Below are 25,505 nucleotides of genomic sequence, written 5' to 3'. Positions count from 1 at the left end.
TAGCAAAAGAGACAGAAGAGAAACACCCACCTGGCTGTTCAGGCGCTGTGATCCCGCCAGCCGGACGAACTTGAACACGCTGGGGCTCCTCAACCGCTCCTTCTTCAAACGCAACCCCCATCTGCGACCGCTGCCCACATCCACAATGCAAGCACGGAGATCCTTGAACCGATTGTCCTGAAGGGCCGGCCTCCCTAGAGGCCCTGATGCTGAAAGGGCCAGCGGCCTGCTGCGCGGTCCGCGGTATCCAGACTTCGGACTGTACGCCACGGCCCACCGGACTCACCATCCCCCTTGAAGAAGGCCAAGAAGCAGCCAGCCCCCTGATTGGCGTATCACCAGGCGGGGCTGCCGACGTCCCTGTCTCCTGCACTACACCAGACGGTGGGGGGGTATTTGGGAAGCCAGGAGCCAACCCCCCCCTAACCGCCAAGCACCGCCGCGGCTGGGGATTTCTGCCAGGCCAGGGCCCCCGAGGGGATGCAGCTCTCCCTGGAGACCGGCCTGCAGCGACCCTGGAGGGGCTTCCCCTGCGCCGCCGTACCCGCGGGATTTCCTCAGGGCTTAGTCTAGCTGAGGGCCGACACGCCGTGACCTGCGAGCAGGCACGGCATCAGATGTACCTGAATCAGGGATAATCCCTCCACTAGCCAGGGGGCTGAGCAGCAGAGGGCTGCCTAGAGCTAAATCCAGCACAACAGGGGGCGACAGGGAAGAAACCGCCCCTCCCCCCTCCCCGGACACCACGCGATGTGAGCGCCGGGGCCCAGCTGTCGGCGGCACAGGCATCCCCACTAAACTCGTCACTGCCGCCTCTAACCATCCTGCCTCCTGGAACTCAACCGCCGCCCGGAGTCGCTCCACGAGTCCCTCAAAGGAAGTAATCTCGCTCAGGTAAGACGCTGCCGACTTCTGCTGCTGTTGCTTACTCGCTGTCTCCCTCGATCTGAGGAAAACAGCGGGAAGCCGCGCTACTCACTCCCTCCTCCCCTCACAGTCACTCCCCTTCACTCCCCTAACAACCGCTACACAACCTCATTAACTCCTTCCTACCCACTCCCTCCTAACCTGTCATGGCGGCCTCCCCTTATTCTTGCAGGGTGGCAGTGCGGCCGCTCCTATAGTAAAAGGCTGGAAATTCTGTAACCGCAGTTAGGAAAACTTCATTTTATATATCATCAATATAATTACCTTTAATGAGAGGGGTGAAGGAGGTATCTGCTTTGCGTTGACTCTTGTATAATTTAAATACGTAGAATGGCTTTTCGTTTGCGTTATGGTTTTCCAGTATTTTATTTATTTGCTGTAATGTCACGGCTGTGCTGGAAAATTTCTGAATGAGAGTCATTATCCAGTTCTCTGGGGGCGCTGGAAACCGAAACAAGGCCTCTTCACAAAGCGTAACATCTACGCAGAGAATCACAAGCAAAATGTTATTCCATGGTATAGAAATTTAACCCCATTCATGTTTGGGACTGGAATAGTGTACATATTTTTAATTATTTTTACTAAAGATTTTTGTTCTCATTGTTGCTTTCTGTTGAAGTGTACGCTGGTGCGAGGAAAATACAACTGCTCTAAGCAGATGTCCGGATCAACAAAATGCTTTGCAACCCAATGTATCCATTACCCTCACATAAAAGTAGAATTTGTGCATATTAATACCGCTGTACAAGAATTTAACTACTATACTACTGTCCCCTATGTAAAAGAATATATCTACTATAATACTGCCACCTATATACAAGAATATAACTACTATAATACTGCCCCCTATATACAAGAATATAACTACTATAATACTGCCCCCTATATACCAGAATATAACTACTATAATACTGCCCCCTATGTACAAGAATATAACCACTACAAGGGCACGTTCAGACGTGGCAGAATTTTTCCGCTGCAAATGTTGGTGCAGATTTGGGGCAATTACGCAACAAATCTGCACCAAAATTTGCATATTTGACAGGTAATTCAGACGTTGCAGATATCACGCTGGACTTGCCACAGATTTCAGTTTTTGCATTGCAAAGGCTGAAATCTGCAGTGAAATTCGGCTTCTTTTCCGCAATGGAAAGTGCATGCTGTGGAGGGGAAATTCTGCACCGCAGCCTAATTTCCGCAAAGTAATTTTCTGCAACGTCTGAACTAACTTTCCTAAAAATGTATAGAAAGAAATGAAAAAAAAAACGGCCGCTGGAGAATTCCACTGCGGACTGTCCGCAGTGGAAATCCACAGCAATTCCGCCATGTGTGAATGTGCCCTAATAATGCCTCCTATGTACAAGAATTTAACTACTATACTACTGTCCCCTATGTACAAGAATATAACTACTATAATACTGCCCCCTATATACAAGAATATAACTACAATAATACTGCCCCTATGTACAAGAATATAACTACTATAACACTGCCCCTATGTACAAGAATATAACTACTATAATACTGCCCCCTATGTACAAGAATATAACTACTATAATACTGCACTCTACATACAAGAATATAACTACTATAATACTGCCTCCTATATACAAGAATATAACTACTATAATACTGCTCCTATACACAAGAATATCACTACTATAATACTGCTCCTATGTACAAGAATATAACTACTATAATAGTGACCCTATGTACAAGAATATAATTAGTATAATACTGCCCCTATGTACAAGAATTTAACTACTATACTACCGTCCCCTATATACAAGAATATAACTACTATAATACTGCTCCTATATACAAGAATATAACTACTATAATACTGCCCTCTATGTACAAGAATATAACTACTATAATACTGCCCCTATGTACAAGAATTTAACTACTATACTACTGTGTCCCCTATATACAAGAAAATAACTACTATAATACTGCCTCCTATGTACAAGAATATAACTACTATAATACTGCTCCTATATACAAGAATATAACTACTATAATACTGCCCTCTATGTACAAGAATATAACTACTATAATACTGCACCTATGTACAAGACTATAACTACTATAATACTGCCCCCTATATACAAGAATATAACTACTATAATACTACCCCTATATACAAGAATATAACTACTATAATACTGCACCTATGTACAAGACTATAACTACTATAATACTGCCCCCTATATACAAGACTATAACTACTATAATACTGCCCCCTATATACAAGAATATAACTACTATAATACTGCCTCCTATATACAAGAATATAACTACTATAATACCTCCCCTATATACAAGAATATAACTACTATAATACTGCCCCTATATACAAGAATATAACTACTATAATACTGCCCCCTATATACAAGAATATAACTACTATAATACTGCCCCCTATATACAAGAATATAACTACTATAATACTGCCCCTATGTACAATAATATAACTACTATAATACTGCCTCCTATGTACAAGAATATAACTACTATAATACTGCCCCCTATATAAAAGAATATAACTACTATAATACTGCCCCTATGTACAATAATATAACTACTATAATACTGCCCCCTATATACAAGAATATTCAGTTTTTCCTGTCATAAGAGTGAACTATATGTAGTAGAGCTGAATTTGTCAATGCCCAGGAGCTGAGTTTGTGATTTTGCCAAATTTTCCAGGTTATGCCATTACAGTGTATTATGTTTGGTTTTTCATGTTTTATGAGTTCTGAGTTATCTTTTTGCTGAAAAGATGACATAACAGTGAGATAACAATGTACTATAAGTTCAAGTTGTGCTTTACCTATTTCACATGAATTGGTTGTTTCTTCTTTACACACTGAGTCATGTGTAGAACTTCCTTTGTACAGCACTTTACGGCTGAGCTTTTTGCAGTCAGTTTGTTTTTGGCACGGAGCTTTGGATGAAGTTACATTCGAGAACATTCCCTCTGGACATTCACCACAAATGGTGTCACTGTCAGGAGTCCCTGAAAACACAGAAACTACAATTAAATATCTTTGACTTATCCAAACAATAATGATTTGATTGGTGCTTAGTTTCTATTGAAATTAGATAGACCTCCTGGACTCCTAGGAGAGCAGGCAATTTTGTAGGGAGTCTGATCGGCACGAGCAATCAGTCATAGACAGTTTCTTCCGGAGAGATAACCTCGTCTGGTGCTACTCAGAGATATGATAGGTGACCGGCCATTCTTTGCCAATTCATTGGTGGTTTACATCTCACTTTTTGTAGTAGAAGAGATCAATTTTTTTAGTGCAAAGGAGGTAAGTGTTTTTTTTTTTTAATTATAGGGTACTACAGTAGTTAAAGCTGTCACTGTGAGGATGTCAGAGTGGCTGTCATAGTTGCTGGTGCACTCTGGCCTTCTCTATGGGGACACTGTGGATGTCACCGTTATGGGGAGGAACTCTAGTCTGTTAGGCTCTGTTCAAATTAGTGTCATGGCTTCCATCTATAACGGAGAAGTGACAAATCCGACGGATCCAAACAGACACTGATGCACTCCACTGACTTTAATTGGGTCTGTCAAAATTCTGATACTTTCGACGGTGCTGTAGACTGCGATTTTCTTGCGGTCAAAAATACCAGAACGTTTGAGGACCTCTGTGAACAAAGAATTAATGAGGAAATTTGAATGATACTATTATAGGGGCATTGAAGAGGGTGTATAGGGGATTGGTCAGAGTACTATATTTGAAGGCCGAGACTTATGGATAAAAAATTATTGAATTATTGGTTTCCACGGTCCGTGCATTGGCTGGGAGCCCGGACCGCAAAAATATAGGACATGTCATTATATGGGCCTCATTTGCATTGAAATCAATCTGTGCACGGTCCGTGATTTGCAGACGGCCCGCGGATGACACTTCACGGCCATCCGTGCCGCAATTACGGGCCGTGCACATGGCTAAAGTCGTGTGCATGAGGCCTAAAGCAAATGGAAAACATATTTCACCTCAGCAAAGTGAACACTAGCTGTATAGTTGAATGCTGAGTTACGGGTCTGTGTAAACATGCAGGATTTTGATTCTGGGTCTTGCTCATTTTATATGAAACCACTTTTAAGCTATCAGCCTGGGTGACCCGAACTTCAGATCTCTGTGGTAGGTGCCAGGCTATGTTACCCTGCGGTGTTGGGCACAGATGAGGAAGGCATTCCACGGAGACGTACACATCGAGCCTTTTCATGTTAAAATTTCTGCTTTCTTCCAGAAACAGCGCCACTCTTGTCCATAGGCTGTGTGTGGTATTGCAGCTCAGCCCCATTCAGTCTGCATGGTCTACCTTTGATGCTCGCGGTCTTCATTCTCAGTCCTCCCTTCACAGGGTTGGTTAGAGTGGGCGCCTCTCACACAGTTACAGTCCATTTCTGTGTGATGGGCACCTTTCCCTCTCTAATACACTATAAAGGCTTTCCGTCATCTACAGAATTATTAGCAGCTCCGACACAGCATTCAATTTTCATTTTCATTTTTTATTTATTTTCCAAACTAAGACTCTTCAGAAGTATGTGGTCGTAAATCTCTCATTTATTGTAATGGGACTGTAGAAGATGAAAGAAGAGGGCTGCTAACCCTTTGTTCCAGCGATCAATGGGGATCACAGACCCCCAACAATGACCATGTTAAAGAGCAATTCCATGCTCTGACCCATTATCTAACACACTGGACAATGGGATGTATTGGTGAATCAATTGACCAAGTTTAAGCTTCACTTTAAGAGAGCTTAAGAGAATTTTCCTATGGACAGGTTAATAGGCAAAACTTTTTTCTAAATAATTTTTTTCTCATTTTAAAGCTCACCTCGATCATGCCTCATCCGCCTGCTGAACAATGCACTTTCTATGAACTGCAAAAGTAGTTGAGGAAGGAAAGTGTCTGGAGGTATATATCTCGTTCCGAAAGTGGTGGTCCATTCAACCTCTGGCCTGACAAACTAGGTTGAGTTTCATTAACACCAATAGTTGTTAGTCTTGGGAATCATTAGTATCACCTCTTTTGATGTAGTGGGGCACATGGTCTACAGGCGCCAAGACGCACAAGCTGCAAATAATACCGCTATGTAATACTGAATGCTATAGGCATAATCAAGGACCAGAACCTAGAGAAGACTTCATGTCCTACTGACTTGTATGTTGGGGTTTGTACCAAGGATTATGTAGGCCTCCTTTGATCTTGGGTGAAGGAGAACTTCTGCTTCAGCCAAGATAACGCGAGAGCTACCCAATATGTGAAACAAACCAGTACATATCATCCTGTAGACTTTGACACACCACTACTATATGTGAGTATACTGTATTTTAATAAAACTTTAACTGTAAGTTTACCAAATACCAGACCAAGGGCACCGTATTTTCTAGACCTCCATTAGTACTACTTGTGAACTTTTATTGATCTAGTTTAGAAAAATGGTTGTCCATTTAGCCTCTAGCCTGACGAACCAGACTGAATATCTTTAGCAATCGTGAACCTTGGCAACCTCTTTGATGTGGTGGTGAGACCCATTGACTACAAGTGCCTAGATGAGTAGGCTATTTGGTATGTCTCCCCTTGTATAATACTGGACAAGAAAGAACCTGGACAGGTAGATCAATTTTCATGTCACATCCAACTAGCTGGTATGTTTTGGTTAGTACCACAGATTAGGTAGGTTTCTTGGGACCTTGAGTGGAGAAAAACTTTTGTTCCGGCCAATAAAACAGGATACCTACCACATTTGTGGCAAAAACTAGAATATACCATCCTGTAGGCTATGACACGTCTTATCAAATTCTTATCTGTCCCACCAATGGTAGCCACAGTTTTTTTTTCTATATATTTTCATTGTCTTTATGGAGGTCCTCATCTGAGCTTTTTACAGACCTCCATCAGTAGTTCTTTTGAACTTTGAGAGATCTCGGGTTATTGGGCGCTTTGCCATGATAATTTGCTGCTGATATGGAAATCTTGAACAAACTATTGTCTCACAGTGACATTAAGAGACTTTATTAAGAAAGAAATGTTACAATAATGAGATAGAGAAGTAAGAAATAAGAAAAACATGGTCATGGAGATCCTCTCAAGAGTTAGGCTGGGTTCACACGACCTATTTTCAGGCGTAAACGAGGCGTATTATGCCTCGATTTACGCCTGAAAATACGGCTCAAATACGTCGGCAAACATCTGCCCATTCATTTGAATGGGTTTGCCGACGTACTGTGCCGACGACCTGTCATTTACGCGTCGTCGTTTGACAGCTGTCAAACGACGACGCGTAAAAATACAGCCTCGTCAAAAGAAGTGCAGGACACTTCTTTCAGACGTAATTTGAGCCGTACTTCATTGAACTCAAGGAAGCACAGCTCAAAATTTACGGCTGTCAGAAGAGGAATCACGGCTGAAACGAGGCAGCTGTTTTCTCCTGAAAACAGTCTGTCATTTCAGCCGTAAAAGCCTCTCACCGTGTGCACATACCCTTAGACAGAAGATCTAAAGATTGGCTTTTAGATTAACCTTCTAAAGGTCTTTTCTGGCTAAATGCCATCAAGGAACTGCCTTACAAGTTATTGGTCGTACTAGAAATGAGTACTAATAACACATCATTCTATTTACAAGTTCCTGTTGTCCTGAACATCAAGTCAATCTGCAGAAAACGCGAAAATATTATCTCAGCATGACCTCCACCGCGATCCACCTTAAGGAGGGATAGCCGGCAGACCTAATTGATAAAGTTTCAATCTTTATCCTACTAAGACCTCATGACATTCCAGAGAGACAGTAGAAACATGAGATGTATACATTATATATATATATATATATATATATATATATATATATATATATATATAGCATAAGCATATAATATTGGCAAAGCTTGAATAATTATGTTTCTTTATCACTATTAACTAAGGAGAATTCTCATATCCAACTAGAACTTTGCCTTTTGACCAAATACATAGAAAAAGTATTACATACCTTGTTGTATTACTCCATAACCAGGTGGGCACTCCTTGTGGGGTGAGCAGAACTCTATATCCAGAAAAAAGCCATCAATGCACTCACATATCCTATTGCTGGTGCTACTACACTCTTGTTTCACAAGCTGCAGCTCCTTACAGATGGCACTGCAGTACTGACAGTCCCTGTGGGAGTTCCATTCGTTGGTAAAATAATTGGAAGGGCAAGGGGCACACTCTGTCCTCTTCTCAGCCGTGCAGTCGTGTTTAACAATAGTCCCTGGTGGACATTGGTCACATTGGAACTCAAGAAGTGTGTAAGTGTCATAATGAGTATATTTCGGAGAATTTCCTACAGTAATACTGACATGGAACACCTATGGAAAAAAAAATTAACAAAAGTATAAAACTAATGGAGTTGTATGCAAACATTTCAGAATCAGAGATAATCCAAAACTCAACTTTGCCACTTAAAGTTTCCTTATTGAGGGTCAGAGATCAGGGAAAGAAGAATGTAGAGGGGAGGTTAGTCCAGAAGTCCTAGTGATAGAGTAAGGACTCATGAACACTATCATATTATGGCTCTAGAAGTCTATGGGACCTTACTGTACCTCTGTAAGCCTCCCCTAAGGGACTATTATTTAGGGGAGATTCACACGAACGTTGCGTTTTTGCGCGCGCAAACAACGCAGCGTTTTGCGAGCGCAAAAACCATTTGACAGCTGCGTGTGTCATGCGTGTCTGATGCGCGGCTGCGTGATTTTCGCGCAGCCGGCATCATAGAGATGAGGCTTGTCAACGCCCGTCACTGTCCAAGGTGCTGAAAGAGCTAAATCTTTCAGCACCCTCGACAGTGAATGCCGAACACAACAGCGAAAAACCTGTAAAAAAAAAAGATAAAGTTCCTACTTACCGAGAACTTCCCGGCCGTTGCCTTGGTGACGCGTCCTTGGTGACGCGTCCTTGGTGACGCGTCCTTGGTGACGCGCCTCTCTTGACATCGGGCCCCACCTCCCTGGATGACGCAGCAGTCCAAGTGACCGCTGCAGCCTGTGATTGGCTGCAGCCTGTGCTTGGCCTGTGATTGGCTGGAGCTGTCACTTGAACTGAAGTGTCATCCCGGGAGGTCGGACTGCAGGAAGGAGACAGGAGTAATCGGTAAGTTAGAACTTCGGTTTTTTTTTACAGGTTAATGTATTTTGTGATCGCAAGTCACTGTCCATGGTGCTGAAACAGTTTAACTCTTTCAGCACCATGGACAGTGACTATCTCCTGACATCGCGTACCGATAATTTTTTTGCCGGGATCGGCCAAAACGAGTTTGGCCGAACCCGGTGAAGTTCGGTACGCTTGACCGGCTTCGCTCATCGCAAAGACACTCCGTTTGGATGTTCGGAAACAGAAAAGCACGTGGTGCTTTTCGGTTTTCATTCATCCTTTTCACTGCTGTTGCGCGAATCACGCTCGTCCCATGGAAGTGCTTCCGTGTGGTGCGCGTGATTTTCACGCACCCATTGACTTCAATGGGTGCGTGATGCGTGAAATACGCAGAGTTTTTGAACCGGTCGCGTATAGTACGCAGCGAACAAACGCTGCGCAAGAATCACGCACTGTTTGAACTGCCTCATTGCCTTCTATAGTGCTGTGCGTGATGCGCAGAAAATACGCGGCCTGCACGCGCGCAAATCGCGCTCGTCTGAATCCCCCCTTACGGCGATGCTCTACTTTGCTTGTTGCACAGGCTTCATATTCTATAATACTGTCTCTGAGTGGCGGCTCCAACTGAGAGTGCCCCACAAGGTACCACCTTTTATTAAATCACAACTCTAATAGAATATCTGATAAACCATATACTCTTATGAGCACAGAAATGTACATTATGGTATATTTAACATATGCAGTAAAATTCCTTTGGATATGCCAGAAATTTAGAAAATGGGAATAACCATTTTATCTGACATCAATCAAACGGACAGGTGCTGGATTATAAGACATTCAGAATTATTAGAGGTTCATAGTTTCTCTCTACTAGTGATTAACAAAACCTTCATCTACATGGGCGTAGCTAAAGACATAGCAGCTTTTATGGGGCCAGGGGTTAAGGGGGCCTAGTCAAGTTCCAGAACATCATTGCTTTTTTGTGGGGAAAAACAAGTCAGTAGCCTTCAGGTTTCTATCTCATGTATCATGTGGGTTCACCTTCTCTCATATATGACTCTAATATCTATCTATCTATCTATCTATCTATCTATCTATCTATCTATCTGACATTTCTAGATGGATAGATACAGTAGATAGATAAAAGTCTAGAAATAGGCGGCACCACCACCACCACATATGTGAAAAAAACAGAGCTTTTATTAGCCCCTGTGCGACTTTTCAGCTGCACACACTAGAGCCTTTCTTGAGAAAGGCTCTAGTGTGTGGAGCTGAAACATTGCACAGGGGCTAATAAAAGCACAGTTTTTTTCACGCATGTAGGGGTGCTGCCTATTTCTAGACTTCTATCTGTCTATCTATCTATCCCATGTACTGTCTGCAGTATAATTTATTATCATCTAGGCGGTGGGGCCCCATGCCTGTCTATACTATGGGGCTCTATTAATCCTCGTTACACCCCTCATCCTCTACAGATGGGTGATTTTATGTTTCAAGGCTCTTTAAAGGTTTGGACATTGACTTACAGGGTACCCGCCTAGAGATGGCGCTAGTGGGATAGGAGTCTTCCTTTTGGAGGAAAGCTACTTTGCATACCTTTTCCCAGGGCAGGGAGCAGGGCAGGGAGTCTCTGTCACCAGTTTATAACTGCCCTGTATCCTACCTATCTAATAGGCGCTTTAATGTAGATAACAACAGTTGTTTTTTTAAAACTTTTATTTTTCACCAAGTTATGATCATTTTTAGTTTTATGCTAACTTGTTCTAAATTCCCAACTGGGCAAGTGTGCACTGTAAAGAAAAGTGTATGACGCTGACCAATCAGGGTCATACACTTCTCTTCATTCCAGCCCAGCTTGTTTAACAGCACAGCGAGATTACGCTGTGACGGGACTTCCTTCCACAGGTCCTTCACCGGAGCCATGGAAGACTGAACAGACATCGCATCCAGCCGTTGCAGACTCGGATAAACGACCTGGCACGGCTGGAGGCGATGTCTGTTGACTCTTCCCTCGCTCCGGTGAAGGACCTGCGGAAGGAAGTCGCGATATCACGCTGTGCGGTTAAACAAGCTGGGCATGAATGAAGAGAAATGTATGATGCTGATTGGTCAGCGTCATACACTTTTCTTTACAACACCCACTTGGTGAAAAGTTAAAAAAAACGCCTAGTTGGGCATTTTTAGCAAATTAACATAAAACTAAAAATGTTCAAAACTAAAAATAATAACTTGTTATCTACATTAAAGCGCCTATTAGATTAGGTCGGAGATAGGGCAGTTATAAACTGGTGACAGAGCCTCTTTAATGATTCCCCACACAATGGATCTCCGCAAGGAGAATCAGCACCTTTTTGTGTGGAATACATACTGTAGTTAATCTTGTCATACATAATAGGCAGAACTCTGGTGGGAGGAAGTAAATGACAAATAAGCATTTTATTTAATTAATATCTCTTCTCCTCTTGTCTGGGGAGTTTGGAAGTTTTTATTTTATAAAGTGACTTTTGTTTTATTATAATACGTCTTATGTTTTGGTTGTTTGTTGAAAAAAATGTGATCCAATATTTATGTGAAGAGGAAGTTCTTCTGCTCTAGTTATACATGTGGTTGTCGGGCTTAGTACATATTTGGCCTTTAAAATGTGAATCTTACTTTTAAATAAAGTTTAATATGCCGGAGCTCAGCTGTCAACCAGATTGTTTTCTATTGGCGTTCAGTCTTATGAGCTAATGTTAACCCCTTAAACGGGGTTCCCCGCCAGATTGTTCTCTGCTGTTTAATCTACTATGATCTAGGTGGTGGGGCTCCATCCCAGTCTTTTGCTATGGGGCCATATGAATCATACGCACATCCTTTGTCATCTACAGATGGTGACTCTGGTTTGACTGATAAGCAGAGTCATGTTTCAAGGCTATTTAAAGAGGATCACTAGTTTATTAATTCCCTATCTCCTAATTAATCTAATAGGCGCTATGATGCTGATAAATACAGTGTGATTTTATTTTATTTTTTTTAAGTTTATTATTTGCAAAGTTATGAGCATTTTTCAAAATATGCTAATGTGACTCTAATAGCCAAATAGGAGGTGACTCTTTTCACTCTGGGTGGTGTAATGTTTTCTGTTTGGCGATGTCCAATCATCATACGGCTTCTCCCTCTTCCGTTCCCAGCAACACAGCGTGATCATATAGTATACAACTTCTATACCTAACTATGGTTTCAACTAGTGATATCTCCGGTTGTTTTAACTCTGTGTTATATGAAGGATTAGAATCTCATCTTTCAAATTACACCAGAACCGCTGTTCTAGGTGGTCTACAGCCCGAGATATGGCTGTTTTATGTGATCCCCCTTCCCTCTAGCCTCAGTCTCTCATACAGTGTGAAGCAGCTTCATGCTGATAGGTTAGAGGCTGTGAGGAGGCTCCACCTCCGGAGAATCACTGCTGTTGACGCTCATTTGTCAAGCACAGGCTCATTTGCATATTTAGAAAAAAGCTCATAACTTTTAAAATAATAAACTTTTTGGGACACAATTTTCACTAGCATATCAGTGTGGGAGCGCCTATTAGATTACCTAGGAGATAGGGCATTACTAAACTAGTGACAGATCCTCTTTAAAGGATTGGACATATGCTTACAGGGTAGCCACCTAAAGATGGCACTAGTGAGATAGTTGTCTTTCTTCTGGAGGAGAGCTATTTTGCATGCTTTTTCCCAGGGAGCATTGCCATAAAGATTCCATACAAGATGACTCTCCACAAGGAGAATAAGCAGCTGTGGAATACATAGTAAATCTTGTCATACATAATAGGCAGAACTCTGGTGGTGGGAAGTAAATGACAAATAATGCTTTTTATTGTATGAATATATCTTGTCTGGAGAGATGGGAAGTTTGTTTTATAAAGTGTCTTTTGTTTTAATTTAAGACGTGTTATGTTTTGATTGTTTATTGTAAAACCTGATCCAATATTTATCTTAAGAGGACGTTCTGCTGCTCTATATATACATGTGGTTGTCTGGCTTAGCAAATATCTGGCTTTAATAATATGAATCTCACTTTTAAAGAAAGTTTAATATGCTCAGCTATTAGGGTAAGGCCACACGGTGCGTCGTTGACGCGGTTTTGTTGCGTTTGAAAAACGGATGCGGTCAACTGCATGCTTTTTTTGTCTCTGTAATGCTGCAGTTCTGTTGCGTTTTTAAATGAAATAATTGATGGACATAGTTTTACACCGTGTTGAAGTTTGTTCGGTGCTGCCTGTATATAGTTCATTACATTGCATTGCAGAACTGTTAGTAAAAACGCAAGCAGTTCAGCAACAACATTGGCAGCGCGGTCATTAACTGCATGTGGTCGGACATTATGAAGATGCAGTTAACTGCACAAAAAACACATTGCAATATAATAGCAGCAGTCTGTCCATAACAAACATTTCACCATTGACTTCTATTGAAAAATGATTTGCTGCGGTTTAAAAACGCAACATAAATGCACCGCATCTAATAGAAAATTTGCCTTACTGCACACAGCAACCAATCAGAGCTCAGCTTTTCTCTCTTTAAAGGGGCATTCCCAGAATTGACAATGATCACCTATCCACAAGATGGATGATAATTGTCTGATCTCTGAGGTCCCCACAGCTGGTCGGCCCACAGATCGTGATAAAAGGGGTCCCGAACCCCCTTTTCCTTCGCATTACGGTTAAATGGAGTGGCAGTCAAGAATGCGTGCCGCAGCTCCACTCAATACCTATGAGAATGACGGAAGTGCTCGACTGTTTCCATCAGTCCCATCAGCATTGATTGGAGCGGAGAGCGCATGCACGACCTCTGCTTCATTCAAGCTTGTGCTCAATGCAATGTGACAGGTGCAGTGAGGAGGATCTGGGGGTTCGGGACTCCTGTTATCACAATCGGTGGGGCCCCCAGCAGTCAGACAACTATCACCTGTACTGTGAATAGATGATCATTGTAAATTCTGGTAATACCTCCTCAACTGCTCTGGGAAAATAAAAGTTGCACTGTAATTAGTTGCTATAGGCAACAAGACAATTTTTTTCGTTAGATAGTTTTGTTAAATTAGGCGCATTGTTTTTGTCGAAGTTTTGCTTTTACATTATTATTTGAGCATGATAAATAGGTTGCATGTACATATACTGTATGTCATAAACTTTATTAAGGCCAAAAACTCATTATACTTTTTTTTATTTTTCAAATTTTTAACTTCACTTTATGGCAGATGTTTTGATTAATAATAATAACATTATTATTATTATTATTATTATTATTATATATCTAAAGTATTTTAGTGCATAAAAACATATACACTAATACCAGGCAATATAATCAAACCAGCGTTTCGCCCACGACATGAAAGAGGGAGCCCCCTTTGAAGTATAATCCGCTCAGTACTGACCACAGTGTTTCTATTACAAAACATGTGCTTGATGCATGTAGAACGATGGGCGTGCGAGCGAGCATATGTACTTTTGATCAGGGAAGTCACACCACATGAGGGTATATATGTATTACTGCATGCGGGAACAGACTAGAGGACAATGAAAGGTAAGACATGTAATGGTAATTAGGCAACAAAGATGTATACCTTTGGGCGGTTTCTCTGTAAGGATCTGTATTGGCTAGGAGAATTGGATGATGGCAGACTATTAGGCCACATACAGATGGATTTTGGACCAAGAATCCACGGCAATTTATAGTACAATACATGTAGCAGAACAAAAAAAAATCAGCGCGGAAATCAGAGAATGCTACAAAATCTGCAGCAAATCTACTACAAAATCTGCAGCAAATCCACTACAAAATCTGCATGCAACACAAAATGGTATAAATCTATAGCGGGAAATAGTCCACTATGTGTGCTGTAACCCTGAGGGCTTATTCAGACGAACGGGATATACGTCTGTGCAACGCGCATGATTTTCACGCGCCTCGCACGGACCTATATTAGTCTTTGGGGCCGTGCAGACAGTCAGTGATTTTTATGCAGCGTGAGTCCGCTGCGAAAAACACAACATGTCCGTTCTTTGAGCGTATTTTGCGCATCATGCACCCATTGAAGTCAATGGGTGCGTGAAAATCACGCGCACCACACGGAAGCACTTCCGTGGGGCAAGCGTGATTCGCGCAACAGCAGTGAAAAGGATGAATGAAAACCGAAAAGCACCACGTGCTACAAACATACAAACAGAGTGTCATAATGATGGCGGCTGCGCGAAAATCACGCAGCCGCGCATCATACGGGGCTGACACACGCCGCATTTTTTGCGCGCGCAAAAAGCACACGCTCGTGTGAATCCGGCCTTAGGGCATGTTCACATGCAGTAGCAAAATACGTCTGAAATTACGGAGCTGTTTTCGCCTGAAAACAGCTCCTGATTTTTAGTCATTTTTGTAACAACTCGCGTTTTTCGTGGCGTCTTTTACGGACGTTAATGGAGCTGTTTTCAATGGAGTCAATGAAAAACGGCTCCAAAAATGTCCCAAGAATTGACATGCACTTCTTTGACGCAGGCGTCTTTTTATGCGCCATCTTTTGACAGCGACGAGTAAAAATACACCTCTTGGGAACAGAACATCGTAAAACCCATTGAAAGCAATGGGCAGATGTTTGTAGGCGTATTAGAGCAGTTTTTTCAGGCGTAATTCGAGGCTTAAAACGCCCGAATTATGTCTGAAAACAGTGTGTGAACATACCCTTATATTGAATAGTGAAGTCCTAGATTAACTCTCTAAAAAGTTGTCAGACTTTTTTTTAAGGTTCATGCACATGGGTACGAAGCCTGTAGGACTGTGCACTAGTACGCAGCAGTCCTTAGCAGCGAGATGTACAGCCCTATGTATCTCCATAGCAGCCCTATTACGACTCCATACAAAACAGTCCCGCTCTGGACAGATTGGAAAGACTGAATTGACAGAACTAGTCATCCCTACCATATAGCATATAATGAGACTTTACTATATAGTACAGATCTAGCAGAGAGGAGTTTGTCAATGTAGCAGAGCCTTGACTAAAAGTAACACTTCTATCATAAAATCAGCTCTGCTACATCTGTATACTGTTCATTGAGGAGAATGTTGAAATAACTGCTACAATCGCTCTCTTGCATGTTGAACTCCCAGACAGGCTCCTCTATAGGCTGCAACTACGTGCATCATGGGTGTAATGACTTCCTTCCACCCCCTTTAAGCCATTGGCAAGTACATAAAGCCATTTGGTTTTACTCTGAATTTTGCCATTAGCGGTTATACGTCAGACAGAAACTGTGAGTAAACAAAAATATTCAGCAAGACGTGAGCAACAATCCGAAGATTGTCACATTCCTTTCATGAATTTCTACTGAACCTGGAAATAACTCCTCTGATCCTTCACCCGGGCTTCCCACTCGATGGTTTTCCACGCCGGTTAATGTAGGCAGTCTGCCCTGTCTTTAATACTTTCACAGTGTAGAGACTTCTGTACCACAGACATTAAACCAAAATACATCAAGGAACATTCTGAACTTATATTTTCCAGGAAGACTCTAGTCTGAACCTGGTGCATAAATTAGGGTCTACTAAAAGTTTGTGGGCCAGGGTGAAGGACATAATATACTGAATCTACTAAACCCTCTCATGGCTATTTATTATAAGTTTTAGGCCTCATTTACACGAGCGTATTATACGCGCGTGCGACGCGCGTGCTTTTCACGCGTGTCGTACGCACCTATAATAGTCTATGGGGCTGTTTAGACGATGCGTGAATTTTGCGCAGCGTGAGTGCGTTGCGTAAAACTCACGACATGTTCTATATTCTTGCGTTTTTCACGCAACACGCACCCATTGACTTCAATGGGTGCGTGAAAACAACGCATGCCACCCTGACGGTCCTGCGTTGCATGCGCGAAAATCACGCAAGAGCTGTCAAACTCCTGAATGTAAACAGAAAAGCACCACGTGCTTTTCTGGTTACAAACATCCAAACGGAGTGTCAAATTAGAGATGAGCGCACCGAACTTCACCGGGTTCGGCAAAACTCGTTTTGACCGAAACCGGTAAAAAATGTTCGGGTACGCGACGTCAGGAGACAGTCTCTGTCCACGGTGCTGAAAGCGTTAAACTGGTTCAGCACCATGGACAGTGACTTCCGCTCCGAAAATCCATGAACCTGTAAAAAAAAAAAAGACGTTCTGACTTACCGATAACTCCGGTCCGACCTCCCGGGATGACAGTTAAGTCCAAGTGACAGCTGCAGCCAATCACAGGCCAAGCACAGGCTGCAGCCAATCACAGGCTGCAGCGGTCTCATGGACTGCGGCGTCATCCTGGGAGGTGGGGCCGGATGACGAGAGAGGGACGCGTCACCAAGGCAACGGCCGGGAGACCGGACTGGAGGAAGCAGGCAGTTCATGGTAAGTTTGAACATCTTTTTTTATTCACAGGTTGGTGTATATTGTGATCGGCATTCACTGTCGAGGGTGCTGAAAGAGTTACTGCCGATCAGTTAGCTCTTTCAGCACCTTGGACAGTGACGGGCGTCGACTAGCCTCATCTCTATGATGGCGGCTGCGCGAAAATCACGCAGCCGCGCATCATACACGGATGACACACGGAGCTGCCAAGTGCCTTTTGCGCGCGCAAAACGCTGCGTTTTTTGCGCGCGCAAAACGCACACGCTCGTGTAAATGAGGCCTTAAGGGGTATTCTAGCCATTGACATTTATGACCTATTATATCTAGTGGGGGTCCGACTAATCACTACAATTGATCCACGGTGAGGAGGAGTTGTATAGAGCAGCTGTCAGGCATGCGCGCTGTCTCTCCAAACAACTATATGGGGGGTTAGGCCTAGTTCACATCGCGTTTTGGCTCAACGTTTAGCGCTTATGTCAGGAAGGCTACCAATCTGAGAGTGTTCTTTTGGTCACCATCGGGCTGGTATATGTTGGTGTATCTTTTTTTTAAATCATGGTATAGCGTAGTAGACTACGCTAGCCCATCCTGAGGGGTCCCACAAAATAAATGTATACTGTGCAGTATATGTTTTTTTTAATATGGAAGTATATGGGTGACTGATGCCACTGTATGGAATCCGTCTCAGGTATACGCTAAACATATACATCAGGGAAGTCCCGACATTACTGTCCAAATATGGATAGTGATGTCACGAGCTTCCCCAAGGCCGGAGTCCCATGAGATATATACCTTCATAGCAGGCTGGTGTTATGTGTATCATCTCATCACAGTTTAGCAAAATAAGTACATATATGATCAGTTAAAGTACTAACAATTTAAAATCTTTTCACCCACTTTGGCCTCTAAAAATGTGGGACTCTTCGATAGTATTTTTAGCTAGCGGGTAGCGATAGGAGGTGATGATGTAGCAGTCGCACCTAGGCCCTGTTTCCTGAGGGGTCAAAAGGCCCTAACAAGCAATTAAACAAAAGATGAAGACTATCCCTGATTGATGACATCTAATTTCTACATATTATTCAACAGCGCTGTACAGGGGTTTTCCTTACTGTCCCCTGTAATGATGGGGGTAGGGAAACAGACAAGTGAGCCCTAATCTACCCGCCACTCAGTCCCTGCCTACTTGCAATGACCCGCCCTAGGCGACGGGGTACAACTGGGCGACGGTCCCTACACTCAATAAGTGCACGACAGACAAACAGACAAGGGAACACAGAACCTAAGGGAAACGGGGCAGTTGCCCACAGCAACACCGTGAGCAACAAGAGTAGTAAACGAGCCGAGTCAAACCAGGAGAGCACGAGGTACCAAACGCAGAGCAGGAGAGTAGTCAGTAAGCCGGGGTCAATACGAAGCAGGGACAAATAGTACAAGAAGCTGCAGCAGGGCCAGGAAACCAACAGAGAAGATTCACAAGCAAGGAGGAACAGGAAAGGCAGGTATAAATAGACAGAGGGCGGGAGCTAGCTCCGTCTGGCCATGCTGCGATAGGCTCTCCCACTCCTAAGCCTGCCTTCCTGAGTGGTGGAAGATGGAGTCAGTCTCAGAGACATAGAAGCAGGTGCAGACTGATTACCTATGGGCGTTGATAAAGAAGCTGTGCCTGGCAGATCCTTTACACCCCATTGGGGCTCACAATCTAAATTCCCTATTGGTATGTTTTTGGGGTACCCGGAGGAAACCCACGCAAACATGTGATGAACATACAAACTCCATGCAAATGTTGTCCTTGGTTGGATTTCACCACAGGACTGCAAGGCAATAGTGCCAACCATCATGCTGCCCTCAATATTATAATAAATTGTGCTATTTTACTCAACTCATCCAAGACTTTATGGAAAAACAATCGTAGGTGTCAAAATCAGCCGCTCATAATATTAATATTAGTAACCAGACTATGTATACTATCAGTAGTAAGGAAATATTATTTGTATGGTCAACAGGTGTTAAAATCAACTTACTTGACAACACTATTATAAATTATAATCATCTTCGTCGTCATCATCATCAGTATCTATATCTATCGCACTCTCTCTATATATAGGTATATATATATATATATATACACACACTATATATATATATATATATATATATACACAGCACGCAATAATATATATAAGAGTGTATATATATATATACACACACACACACACACACACAAGAATATATAGAAGAATGTACATATACACACACACACACACACACACACACACACAAGAATATATAGAAGAATGTACACACACACACACACACACACACACACACACACACACACACACACACACTTATAAGTGTCTGTATATATATATTCTCTATTCTCTATTTCCATATACAAATGTAGCAGATTTGCCAAGTGCTTTTAACACTGAAACAATACAATGTCATATATCATACTCAAATGACTAAAATCCACTCTGCTACATCTAAATAATGTCCTATCTATGATTGCGTACAGCTTTCAAATATCGCTGAAGAATTTAATGTTAAACCTTCTCCACTATCATCATCATCATCATCATCATCTTGTCCATGTAATTCCCTATACCCACCTGTACTATGTGCAAGGTATAATGTTCTACCTCCGCTCTCTCTCTCTATTCTCTCTCTAGACATAGAAGATCCACAATATTACTCATATATAGAAGAAATGATCAGTATGTCCCTTTTCTGAATGCTGCATTTGAGTAAACCCCGGCAGCCGCAGAGAAGTGACGGCGCGTACTCACCACCAGAAGCGTGCAGCTAATGATCTTGTACATTGTGGTCTGTCTCCAAACCTCAGCTTCTAGGAGCACGACTTCTCTGCCTGCTTCTAAGGTCCACCCTCCAGGTTTTATATTGCGAACCTCCGAGCCACAACAGGAAGTTGTCTTTATAAAGGCATCATCTCCTTTTTTCTAAGGGTATGTTCACACACACTAATTACGGACGTAATTTGGGCTTTTTTCCCCCGAATTACGTCCGAAAAATGCGCCTCGATAGCGTTGACAAACATCTGCCCATTGAAAGCAATGGGCTGACGTTTGTCTGTTCACACGAGGCGTAATTTACGCGCCGCTGTCAAAAGACGGCGCGTAAATAGATGCCCGCGTCAAAGAAGTGACCTGTCACTTCTTGGGGCGTAATTGGAGCCGTTATTCATTGACTCCAATGAAAAGCAGCGCCAATTACGTCCGTAATGGACGCGGCGTTCAAGCGCCTGCACATGCTGTTACGGCTAAAATTACGGGGATGTTTTCTCCTGAAAACATCCCCGTAATTTCAGCCGTTACGGACGCTGCCGTGTGAACATATCCTTACGGTCAAAAACAAACAATTTGTTCATAATAAGTTGCTCAGAAAAAGTCGAGGTCAAATCCCACTGCGTACAATGACACATTATTATGTAAAGCCTCAGATTCCTAGACTGATGACAAATGATGCTATTTTTTGTATAATTAAAAATGAAAGAATTTTCCAATATACTTTCAGATTTCAAGATCTCTGCTTGCTGTTATTCAGTAGAAACATTCATTGTTTACTTCCAGTGAATACAATTCTGTCCATGGTCATGTGATGGACACACAGGTGCTGGGATCATTAGAAGACACAGCTCTGATACACATACTGTAACGAGCCGTGCACCTGTGTGTCCATCACATGACCATGGACAGAATTGTATCCACTGGAAGTAAACAATGAATGTTTCTACTGAATAACAACAAGCAGAGATCTTGAAAACCATTAGGAAATATACAGAAAGTATATTGGAAAATTTTATAACTTTTTATTATACAAAAAATATAATTAATTTGCAGAAACCGGACAACCTCTTTAATATTAATTGACATTGGTGGAGGGCACTGGGCGAAATATAGGATGGGGGGCTCTCCTTTTTTAGGTGGAGATCTTAAACATTTTTTGTAAGAAAGAAAACAGAGAATGTGTATATAAAAAGTGCCATACACAGTGCTGCTATATTATTTTACTGACCTGTTACACTGGGTCAGGAGAAACTAATGTGGGCAAAGGAGTGGGCACCCTGTCCCTAATAGAGATAAGAAGTGGCGAGTTGAAGGGTAAATTCGGGACGCTATCTCCGGGCTACAGCTAGTAATTTAAACAAAATTAATGCATAATATTTTGACAGCTTTCTATTGTTTTTTTTAGATGGGGGGACCCCCATGGCAATAGCCCCATTTGCCCTCCCTGGAATATGGCCCTGAAGGTAACTATTAGGAAATAAGAATTTGTTTTACATTTATGTGTACGTTTTTTTCTCTCTCTACCTTTAGGCCTTATTTACACGAGCGTATTTCACGTCTGTGACACGCGCGTGAAAATCACGCGTGTTGCACGGAACTATGTAAGTTAATGGGGCCATTCAGACATTCCGTGTTTTTCACGCAGCGTGTGAAGTCAATGGGTGCGTGAAAATCATGGACAGCACACGGACGCACATCAGTATGCTGTGCATGATTCGCGCACCAGTTGCTCAAGAAATGATGGGAAAAATAAAACCACCTCCTTCATTTAATTTTGTAAACCTCAAAACCGCGTGTCATAAGGATGCCAAATGCGCAAAAATAACGCAGACACGCACCAAACACTGATGACACAGGGAACTGCAACGCGCACAAAACGCTGCATTTTTACGCGCGCAAAACGGACACTTTCGTGTGAATTTCGCCTAAGTAGGTTTTCACTTGGAAGCTCCTTCATGTCTTTTTTGCCTTTTCTCTTTGCCATTTTTTTCTGCCATTTTCTCTTTTCTTTTTAAAGTATTAAAAATCCATGAAATGAATCCTCATTCTGGTAAACTGCGCAGAGACATCAAGTCATTCTTTTCTGTCCCAAGGGCCAAGTGTGCATCCGGAACCCCTGGACTTGCTTAATAAGTACAGAATTATTTATTCCAAATAGTATACAGATGCTTAGGGCTTATTAGCCATTATCAGAGCAATATATGGATACCATGGCTCTTTGGAGGTAGGGATGGAGAGGTCCCTTATAAGCCCAATCAGGGGAGTTGCAGACGCTCTGGCCAGGGATTTTGATCCTAGGGAGAGCCGCCGTCGTCCCTGTCCATATATCAACAGTGATGTCTGGGGCTCCTCCTGGAGCAGGAATCCCTGCCAGAGTGTTCCACTCCTGGGAAGCCCCTGACGTCACTGTCCATATATTGACACTGACATTAGGGGCTCCTTCAGGAGAGGAATCCCTGGCCAGAATGTTCCCGACGCGCTGGCTGGGAATTCCACTCCTAGAGGGAGCCCCTGAAGTCACTGTCCATATATGGACAGTAACATCAGGGGCTCCTCCAGGAGAGGAATCCCAGGCCAGAGGTTCGGCAACGCTCTTGCTGGGGACTACACTTCTAGAAGGAGCCCTAATGGTGCAATCTACTGGGAGGGGGGGTTGCGCTATCTACAGGGGGGGTGTGTGGCACTATCTACAAAGGGGCTGTCTGGCACTATCTACTAGAGGGTGTGTGGCAATATCTACTGGGGGTGAGTGTGGCAATTTCTACAGGGGGTCTCTCCGGCACTATTTACAAGGGGGGGGGGGGGCTGTGTGGCAGTATCTGTGTCCATATATGGGGGCTGTGTGGCAGTAACTAAAAGGGGGTGTGCCACTGTCTACAAGAGGGGGGCTGTGTGGCAAAATCTACAGGGGGGCTGTGTGGTATTATCTACACGGGGGGTGTGTGGCACTATCTACAGTGGGCTGTGTGTGGCACTATCTACAAGGGGGGGGGGTGTGGCACTATCTACAAGAGAAGGATTTTCATTATGTCACCATATATTCTCACTTGCCTCAGTTATACAATCTGTTTTAGTCCGGCACTAACCTCTTTAATTTCTTTTCTTTTCATTTATTGTTCGGGTAACTCCCTTATATACCTATATTGCTTGTAAAATGCAAGGCTTCGTTCACATCTGCGCCAGGGCTCCGTTCCGACGGAACGTCGGAGCTTTCCGCCGTAACGTCGGAGCTGTCTGCCGGAATGGATCCCTGACTGACACAAACGGAAACCAAACTTGGCGAGGGGGAAGGAAATTAAGGGAAAGTGGTTCGAGGGGGGGGGGGGACGCAAAACTGAATCTTCTCCCCGGGTGCAGGAGAACCTAGCTACGCCTCTGAGCCCAAGAATGATCCCACGCGTCTGAATTACAATTATTTTGCAGTGTTGTTTAATACATAATGCTTTGTAGATGTTTGACAATAATAATAAAATCAACAAAAATAATATTTAAAATGTGCTTCACACACAAGTGCATTAGATACTAAAATATAATCTACCATGATCATGGATGGACAGGATGCTGTTGTCAACATTAATATGACAGAATGGTTATAAGTTGTTTATCAGTGCAGTAATAAACCATAAGAATAAATGTGTTGTATGAGATTAGAAAAAGTACTTTGCTTTGATTCTAGAAACAGTGCCACACTTGTCCACGGGATGTGTCTGGTATTGCAGGATTAGGAGGAAATGCTTGACACAGTCCATGGACAAAAGAGCTTTGTTTTCTGATCTCATGTTACCCCTAGGAATCAATTTATGTGCGAGCTTAATTAGAAGAAACTACACCTAATTATGCCCACCTTTGTGTCCCCACATAGAAATAATGGCCACTGTTGAGCCCCCTACACATTAATAATGCCCCCTTCATCCCCTTAGGACAGTAAAAATGCTCCCTTCATGCCCCCAGCACAGTGATAATGGCCACCTCTGTGTCCCCTGCAAAGTAGTAATGCCCCTTTTATCTCCAAAACACTAATAACTACCTCCTTTGAACCCCCCCACCCCCAATAAAAATGCCCACCTTTGTGCCTCATAACAGGTTAAAGTGCCCCTAGAAAAAAAAAAAAAAAAAGCTTTTTATCAAATGGCTAAGCAAAACCTGGACTATGTGCTAAAGGGACCAGGAAGAAAAAAACACAGATAGTGTTAGAGTATATTTATAGAGTCTTATGCTATTGATAATTAACTAATTGTTGACTTAAAGGGGCACAGGGCGTTTTTTCAGACTGATGACCTATTCACAGGATTGGTCATCAGTATATATTATGATCGGTGGGGGTCCGACACTTTGACCCCGCACCAATCAGCTGTTCCGGCTGCCTCCGGGCACTGGATGTCCGTGCTAGAAGCAGATGGCTCCGGTCACGGTATAGTGGCCGTGCTGCAGTACAGTGTACAGAGCCATCTGCTTCATACACCGGCAGCTGCATAACATCTGATACTCAGAGGCGGCCAGAACAGCTGATTGGTGTTGGGTCCGGGTGTTGGACCCCCACCGATCAAATACTGATGACCTATCCTGTGAATAGGACTTCAGTATTAAATGCTGCCCCGTGCACGGACAACCGCATTAACCATTTGCTTGCTGTTCATGTTTTGTCCTAGGGAATGGGGTCAGAAGAAGAACCTCGGATTCTGCCAAGGACAATTATGAAACACCTTTTAGGTACGTAATCTTCTAGCTTTTACCTGTCAAGCCACCTTACCCACCATATATTCCCATCATTTACTAAATACAAAATAATGTTATGCATAACTATTTAACCCCTGTAGCACAGTACTTAGTAGAGGTACTGCATATCTTGCAGTAATTTGTGACCTTCTAAAGCTATGTCAACATAAAAAGTAAAGTTATGGCTGTTAAAATTTGGAAAAGCAAAAATAGTTTTTTTTTCCGGCCACCTTAACAAATACAGCACCTAAATTTCTGACTGTGAAATGGTTAAATTACTAACTTTGCGACATGCAGCTGACTCTCTCCCTCTTAGGATATGCTCACACTTGATATTTTTGATGTTCTTTGGTAAAAATGACAGGAAAATCAATTCATGTAATTTTACAAAATAACATGCAAAAAAATACAGCAAAAATGTCATGTGCGAACACAACCTTAGTACCACTGCAGACATTATTGTAGTATGGTATCCTGGATGAGCGAAGGAAATTGAGTC

At 42.7% G+C, this 25,505-nt stretch overlaps 1 protein-coding gene and 1 long non-coding RNA gene across 2 annotated transcripts in view; one reads left to right on the top strand and one right to left on the bottom strand.

Annotated features, from left to right (window-relative positions):
- TNFRSF11B (TNF receptor superfamily member 11b) overlaps positions 1-20,330 on the bottom strand; it is a 30,965-nt gene extending 10,635 nt beyond the window's left edge. The window contains exons 1-4 of the mRNA XM_075827979.1: positions 20,273-20,330; positions 7,935-8,292; positions 3,761-3,946; positions 1,192-1,407 (exon numbers count right to left, since the gene is read on the bottom strand). Of these exons, the coding sequence (XP_075684094.1) occupies positions 1,192-1,407; positions 3,761-3,946; positions 7,935-8,292; positions 20,273-20,305 (793 nt within the window). The 5' untranslated portion in view covers positions 20,306-20,330. The remainder of the gene's footprint in view (positions 1-1,191; positions 1,408-3,760; positions 3,947-7,934; positions 8,293-20,272) is intronic.
- Positions 20,331-21,693: 1,363 nt separating this feature from the next.
- Positions 21,694-25,505, top strand: part of LOC142652351 (uncharacterized) — a 28,109-nt gene continuing 24,297 nt past the window's right edge. The window contains exons 1-2 of the long non-coding RNA XR_012847828.1: positions 21,694-21,753; positions 24,940-25,000. This is a non-coding gene — a long non-coding RNA (uncharacterized LOC142652351). The remainder of the gene's footprint in view (positions 21,754-24,939; positions 25,001-25,505) is intronic.

Source organism: Rhinoderma darwinii, chromosome 5 (assembly GCF_050947455.1).
Source record: "Rhinoderma darwinii isolate aRhiDar2 chromosome 5, aRhiDar2.hap1, whole genome shotgun sequence".
Classification (NCBI taxonomy): Eukaryota; Metazoa; Chordata; class Amphibia; order Anura; family Rhinodermatidae; genus Rhinoderma; species Rhinoderma darwinii.
This window is presented reverse-complemented; position numbering and strand designations above follow the sequence as displayed.